We start from the raw sequence: 7,177 nt of genomic DNA on the forward strand, positions 1-7,177 counted from the left end.
TGGGCCTGACAATTTAAAGGGGCTTGTATTCCTCAGACAAAAAGCTTCTCTTCTCTCTGTCCCTTTTTTTTTTCACATTTTCATACTAGTTTAACCAATATTTGGTAAGCCTTTCGGTAAGCCTCAAGTTTAGTTTAATAGACAACTATTTATAATACTGGAGAACCAACAAAAATCACATAGAATATGCATTCCTTAAGGATACATATGGAATGTTCAGAAAAGCTGCCTGCTTATTAGACTGCAAAGGAAATTGTAATAGATTCCAAATAGCAAAAGACATACCATTATATTCATTGACCACTATACAATACAATTAAAAAGAATGTTAGAAAGCTGTATCTACCTCCCTATCTACATTGAAAATTATTCTTCAGCACAGTCCTAAGATTAAAGAAAAAAATGAAAATGGACACTCCTGTGAACTGTGGCCAAGGTGCTATGCAGATGAAAGTTTTTGGCTTTAAATACATCTACTAGAAAATAAGAAAGACTGTAAATAGCCTTACCCTCCAAGAAATTCTAGAAAAGGGAAAAAAAATCCAAAAGAGATACAGGAGGAAATTAATAGAACAGAGCAAAAATTGAAAATATAGAAAACACAGGAATAAACTGAATCAATCAGTTTAAACTAAACTTATCACCCAAAACTGATTCTTTAAAAAGTCCAGAAAAGTAGACAAATCTTTGAAAAATCTTAAATTAAGAGAAGGAACAACTTTAGGAACCTAGCTATGGATAAGGAAATTTTTTTAAAAAAAAGAAGAAGAAGAAAAAGAGAAAGAAAATACTGTTTAAATCTTTGTACCAAGAAATTGAAAATCTAGACAAAGTGAAGAATTTTCTGTGGAAATCAAATGATCAAAGTTGGCCCAAGAAGTAGAAAAGCATCAGATTAGTCACAGAAGAAATGGAAAAGGCAGTAAGGAGAGCTACACCTAAATAAAATGCCCTGGTATTTTTATAAGTAAATATTACCAAATCTTCAAGGAATAAGAAAAAGCCCCATGTTTCTAGGATGATCAGCCATCTTGATTTTCCTGGGTCTGGAGGGTTCCTGGGCTGTGGGACTTTCAGTTTTAAAATTGGGATACTCCTGAGACAAGTTGATCACCCTACATATTTCATAAACTGTTTAGACAGATTAGCTTGGCTCTGATACCAAAATAGGACAAAGTTAGCATCAGAGAATTATGATCTAAGTTAAATATTTGCAAACTGAATCCAAAAATTTATTTAAAAAAAAAAAAGTAAGCCAGGTGCAGTGACTCACACATGTAATCCCACACTCTGGGAGGCCAAGGTGGGAGGATCACTTGAGGCCAGGAGTTCAAGACCAGCCTGGACAGTATAGTGTGACACCCTCTACAAAAAAATTTAAAAATTAGCTGGGCAGGGTGGTGTGTACCTGTAGTCCCAGCTACTCTGGAGGTTGAGGCAGGAGGATCCCTTGAGCCCAGGAGTTTGAGGTTGGAATGAGCTGTGATCATGCCATTGCACTCCAACCTGAGCAACATAGCAAGACCCTGTCTCAAAAGTAAATAAATAAATTTAAAAAAATTGGAGAAAAGGAAAGATGAAAATGTTCTTAAATTGATAAAAGATATGTATCAGAAATGACAGCAAACATCATGCTTCATGATGGTAAGGCACAAGACAAATATGTTTGCCATTACCACAACTGCTTAACATTGTGTAGGAGATGTTAGCCAAGATAATGAGGCCAAAAATACGCAAATATTGGAAAAATAGGAACAAAGTGGTACTCTTTGTAGAAAATACTTTTATCTATAGTGAAAAGCCAAACATTGATGAACAAACTGGTAGAATATATGGAAAGAGCTCAGCTAGGTGGCTGGATCAAGAGCTCCTAAGCACAAATAATAACAAATTAGAATATACAGAAAAAAATAGCTGATACTATCGAGTGCTTTCCTATGTGACAGATTCTGTGCCACACACTTTTCAATGTATTTTTAAAATTTGATCATCAGAACAATTAACTTGTACAGACAGGTAGAAGTGGTGGAAACAGGAACTGAGCCTAGTATTTAATTCTTGAGCTTCTTCTAGCCAAATAAATCAGGTCTTGATGGCAACGAAGAAACGTAAGGTACTGTTAGTGGGAACAACTAAGTGCCCACCCAGATGCCTATTCTTTCTTCCATGGTGTAGAGTTGAGGCTGGTAGATGGCTGCCCAGCCAGGGCACTTCACAGATTCCCTAACATCTACGTGGGGCCATGTGACTCATTTTGCAGATGAAGTCAAGCAGAAAGTATGCGTGTCATTTCTTGGTCCAGATGATTAAGAGAGGGATGTATCTTCTCCACCTGCTCTTAATCCAAGCCTTAGAAACCTAGTGTTAAAGATAACAAAGTCTCCTTCAGCCTTGGGGCCTGAATAGCTATGTGAAATAGAGTCTGTCATATAAGACAAAAACAAACTTCCTTTGTGTGAAGCCACTGAAATTATGGAGGTATTTGTTACAGCAGCTAAATGTTATCCTAACTAATGTAAACCTAACAAGAAATGCCTAAGATTTACATGAAGAAACTTCTGCAAGTTTTTAGATGGACATCTGAGATCTGAAGAAATGGATGCCATATTTATGGATGGGACAACCGATTACTGCAAAGATATAAGCTTTTCCTTAAATATCTCTAACTTCAATATAATACTTGATTAGGCAACTTTATCATTTATTTGGAAGATTAAACAAAGAAAATAAAGACAGTTTGAAAGGCAACAATAAATGGTGAGGACTCCCTCTATCAGACATCAGATACCAAAGGCTACTGTAAGATTATGATTGAATCAGAAGTGGCCCTGGCACAAAGATTGACCAATAGTTCAGTGGAACAGAACAGATAAATCAGAAACAGCCCCATGTATACATAAGAATTTAGCAAATGACTAAGTTCACATTTCAAATTAACAAAAAATGGACAAATTAAAAAATGTTATTGAGACAATTATATACTCATTTGAAAAAAAAGTGCTAGATGATTTCAACCTCATACCATTCTCAAAAATCAACAAAAAATAAATTATGAAAGGTTGTGGAAAATGTATTTGTGTCCTTGGAGTTAGGGAAAATTATAAAGGAAATATAAGACCATAAGGAAAATGTTATCAAAATTTGATAACATTAAAATTGATATATAATGTATGGCGGGGCACCATAAACCAAGGAGAAGATACTTGCTATCTAAATAGTTGGTAATAATGAATATCCAGAATATATAAACAACCCTTACCATTTTATAAGAAAATGATTTTAATAAATAACCCAGTAGAAGAATGGGCAAAGAGTATGTACTGGTAATTCACACATAAACACTGGAAAAGATGCTCAGCTCCACTGATAATTGAAGAAATGCAAATTAAAACAGAAAAGGGATACTATCAGGCTAGAAAAACCATCAGGTTGAAAAGGTTGCTAATATCAAATACTGGCCAGAGTGTGGAGAAATGGCTATAATTGTATAATATATTTTATGGTACAGGTTTAAAGGAGGGCAATTCGGCAATACCATTAAAATGTAAAAAGCATGCACTCTTTGACACAGCAATTCCACTTCTTCTTGTCTGTCTACTCTAGGAATTAATTTACTCACATATACAAAGAGCTATGTAGAAGAGTTTTTACTGTAGCAATACTGGCAGTAGGAAAACTTGGAAACAACCTAAATGCCCGCCCAAAGGTGAACTGTAAAACGCTATGAAGCAATAAAAGAGAATCAAGTGGTTCTTCGTGGACTGATGTGGAAATAGATCCGATTCTTAGAGATAAGATACATCAAGTTTAAAAGAATATTGCAGGACACTACTTAGAATGTCATTTATACAGGATAAAAAAAAATAAGCCCCACAAAACATTTATTTCTATCTATACCCATCTATGCCTGTAAGTGCAGGAAAAGCTAGGGAAGGAGCCAGAACAAAGCAGAGGCAGAGGGAGCCCAGGTGGTGGGGAAATGGGCCTGGAGGGGACTGGGGGCATTTTTTCCCTTGGGGTTGGTTGATTCTTTTTTTTTTTTTTGAGACAGAATCTCACTGTGTTGCCCGGGCTAGAGTGCCGTGGCATCAGCCTAGCTCACAGCAACCTCAAACTCCTGGGCTCAAGCTATCCTCCTGCCTCAGCCTCCCGAGTAGCTGGGACTACAGGCATGTGCCACCATGTCCGGCTAATTTTTTCTATATATTTTTTAGTTGTCCAATTAATTTCTTTCTAATTTTAGTAGAGACGGGGTCTTGCTCTTGCTCAGGCTGGTTTCGAACTCCTGAGCTCAAACAATCCGCCCGCCTCGGCCTCCCAGAGAGCTAGGATTACAGGCGTGAGCCACTGCGCCCGGCCTGTTGGTTGATTCCTTTACAATGTGAATGTGTTTGTGCATTTTCTAGTATAATTTAATAAATTAAAATAGAAAAAGATGTAAGTGCTGAGGCTTCAATCCCAGAGATTTTTACCTGGATGATTTTCATGGGAATTGGTGTTTTTTGACATCTCCTTGGGTGATTCTGAACCCAGAGGCCTGAGGAGTGAATTATTGGCTATTGGAGACTACATATTATAGCCCATAATGCAGCATCTTCTGGGTTTTCTACAATATATAATTCCTTCTTAAAATAACAGCATTCTGCTTGCTTCCACAGTACAGATACTAAAATTGGAACAATACAGAAGTTAGCATGGGCTCCCAAGATGACACACGCATTTGTAAAGCATTCCATATTTTGGTTGAAATGGTAAATTTTATGTTATGTGCATTTTACCACAATTCAAAAGAATAGCAGTATAAATCATTTACCACCACAGAGAACGATTTCAATAAACTGGGGCCTTTGTCACTAACTCAAACCTTATCAGTCTCTATTTAAATCAATGTTGGTTTTTTCCTTTTTGTCTTTCAGAAAAAGCTCTAACTTTCCTCCTCGATAGCATTTTTAGGTGTAGAAAAGTCGCTGGCTGTCTGTGGACACCACCCCACCCCGCCCCCAGCACACCAAGTGTGTGTGTCCCCCGTGGAATCTCTCCCATGCCGCCACTCAGCCCTCGCGAGTCTCTGCCTTGTCCACTCTGCAGAGTCGCCCTGTTGGTCTCAGGGAGCATCGACTCTTTCTCCTGTGCTCCCGATTCCGTTTCCTTTCCTGCTGGGAGTCAACACAAGAAGGGTGTCAGGTCAGGTGATCCACAAGAATGTCCTTGTAAATAGCGAGTGACTCAAAAGTTGCTGTAGAAATGCTGTTTTTATTACAGGGTGCTGCCCTGGACCCTGTTACATAATATATAGTATAAAATCTCCAACGTTTTGAATTCCGACACACAGCTGACCCCATGAATCTCAGATAAGCAGCTTTCAGAGCGTGGCCTGTACGAGAAAAGCATGTAGGCTGGTTCCTGGCACATAATAAACGCATGAGTGTAAACTGCTGTTACGATGGCACATTTAGCTTGGCCCATTGTGGCTGTTTTGTTCATAGCCCAGAAACCTTTGTTGCATTTAAACTTTCTGCACGTTTAAACCCAGGTGAAGCAAGCATATCACCCTGCAACTAAGTGCGTCACCTTGAGACAAAGTCACCTTTAAAGCCAGCCTCCCCTGTCTGCTCATTATCTTTGTCTTTTTTGGTTTTCCTACTCCCACCCCCAGCTAGCTAAACATGGTTTCAACATTGTGCTTATCAGCCGGACGATGGAAAAACTACAGGCCATTGCCACAGAGATTGGTGAGTGACCCCCCAATCAAGTGAGCCCACCTTTCTGTGGGGAAGGTGGGGATTTAAAGTGTTGGCTTTAGCTCCCCACTGGTTCCGTGGGCTGGGTGAAGCAGGGACAGACTCAGGTACAAATAGGTTCACTTTCTCCTTTGTTCTGGTGCCTTCATCCCTAGAATCAGCCCTGCTCATCTGGAGGCCCCAGCTGTCTGGTTGCTTCTGCCACTCCCTTCAAAAGCAGGGTCTGTGTTTGGGACGTCATGTCCTCTGCTCTGCTCCTTGCAGGAGGATGAGAGATGATGCTTACTGGTGGTTGTAAGATTTTAAAAAACAATTTCATCCAGGGTTGCCATGTGTGGTTGTGAAGGTTGTATTCTATACAACCCTGAAAGGCAGGTTTTATATCATAATGTTTTATTATTATGATTTGTTCTGAAATGTTCTTAGTTAATGATGATTATAATATTTCTTTGGGGGCATTTCAGCTATGTTATGTTTCTGTTGAGTTTAACAGAGCATTTGTTCACTTTTGCTCACTTAGACTGTGAAGGCAAGCATTGGTTTGTAAATCATGTCATGGTATGACAAAAACAATAAAATGGACAGAGAAGTGGGATTCTGCAAAGCTCGTTGCTTAATCTGTCTGGCAGGGTTGAGCACCCTACTTGGGGAATATGTGTATGGTCCTGCCTTAACGAGCATAGGCTCCAATCCTTCTATTCAGTAACTCTGTTGGTTCTAAATATATATGATTTATTAAAAACTGTCCTCAGCATTTTGATGGGGTGTATGTATGGAAGACCAATGTAATAATGTGTGGTGCAAATATCAACGTACTGAGGTTCAAACAATGATTCTACTGGCTTCCTGCTTATAGCCAGGTCATCTTGAAGAAGTTATTTAACCTCTCTGAGCCTTAGTTTTCTCATTTGTAGAGTAAATTGGTCAGATAAAATGCTTCTATGAGCCTAAGGATAATATAAAACTTCAAATTCTGTATTTTGAAAAAAAAATAGGTCGTAATATGTTCCAAGCCAAATTAATCCATCTGCCAGGGTTGAGCACCTGCTTAATTTATCTCTAAATCATTAACAACCATATGCGAAAAAAAAATCAGTGGCTCCCTTTTTTTTTTTTTGTTACCAAACTGTCAAGTTAGTCCTCTAGAAAATCTCGAGGAAAATGAAAAACTAAATACTTAAATGCAGATCTAAAAGATGAATCAGAGGGGAGGAGTCAAGATGGCAGACAAGAAAATCTGTCAGTCAGAGTGTCTCTCCAAAAAAGATAAATTTTAGAAGAAAGAGAAAAAAATAAGCTGGCAGAGAAACATACATTGGGTGAGGCTGGGAAGGAAGGGTGCCTGAAACTACAGGAGACTCCATGGGAACATGTTGCGGAGGAGAACTGGAAGGAGAAAGGTCCCGAGAGGCTTGGAGACCAGCAACAAGGGTAGG

At 38.7% G+C, this 7,177-nt stretch overlaps 1 protein-coding gene across 1 annotated transcript in view; it reads left to right on the forward strand.

Annotated features, from left to right (window-relative positions):
* Nucleotides 1-7,177, forward strand: part of HSD17B3 (hydroxysteroid (17-beta) dehydrogenase 3) — a 52,000-nt gene that overhangs the window by 30,508 nt on the left and 14,315 nt on the right. The window contains exon 5 of the mRNA XM_012640017.1: nucleotides 5,657-5,732. Coding sequence (XP_012495471.1) covers nucleotides 5,657-5,732 — 76 coding nt within the window. The remainder of the gene's footprint in view (nucleotides 1-5,656; nucleotides 5,733-7,177) is intronic.

The sequence above is a fragment of the Propithecus coquereli genome, unplaced genomic scaffold (genome assembly GCF_000956105.1).
Source record: "Propithecus coquereli isolate 6110/MARCELLA unplaced genomic scaffold, Pcoq_1.0 Scaffold147, whole genome shotgun sequence".
NCBI lineage: Eukaryota > Metazoa > Chordata > Mammalia > Primates > Indriidae > Propithecus > Propithecus coquereli.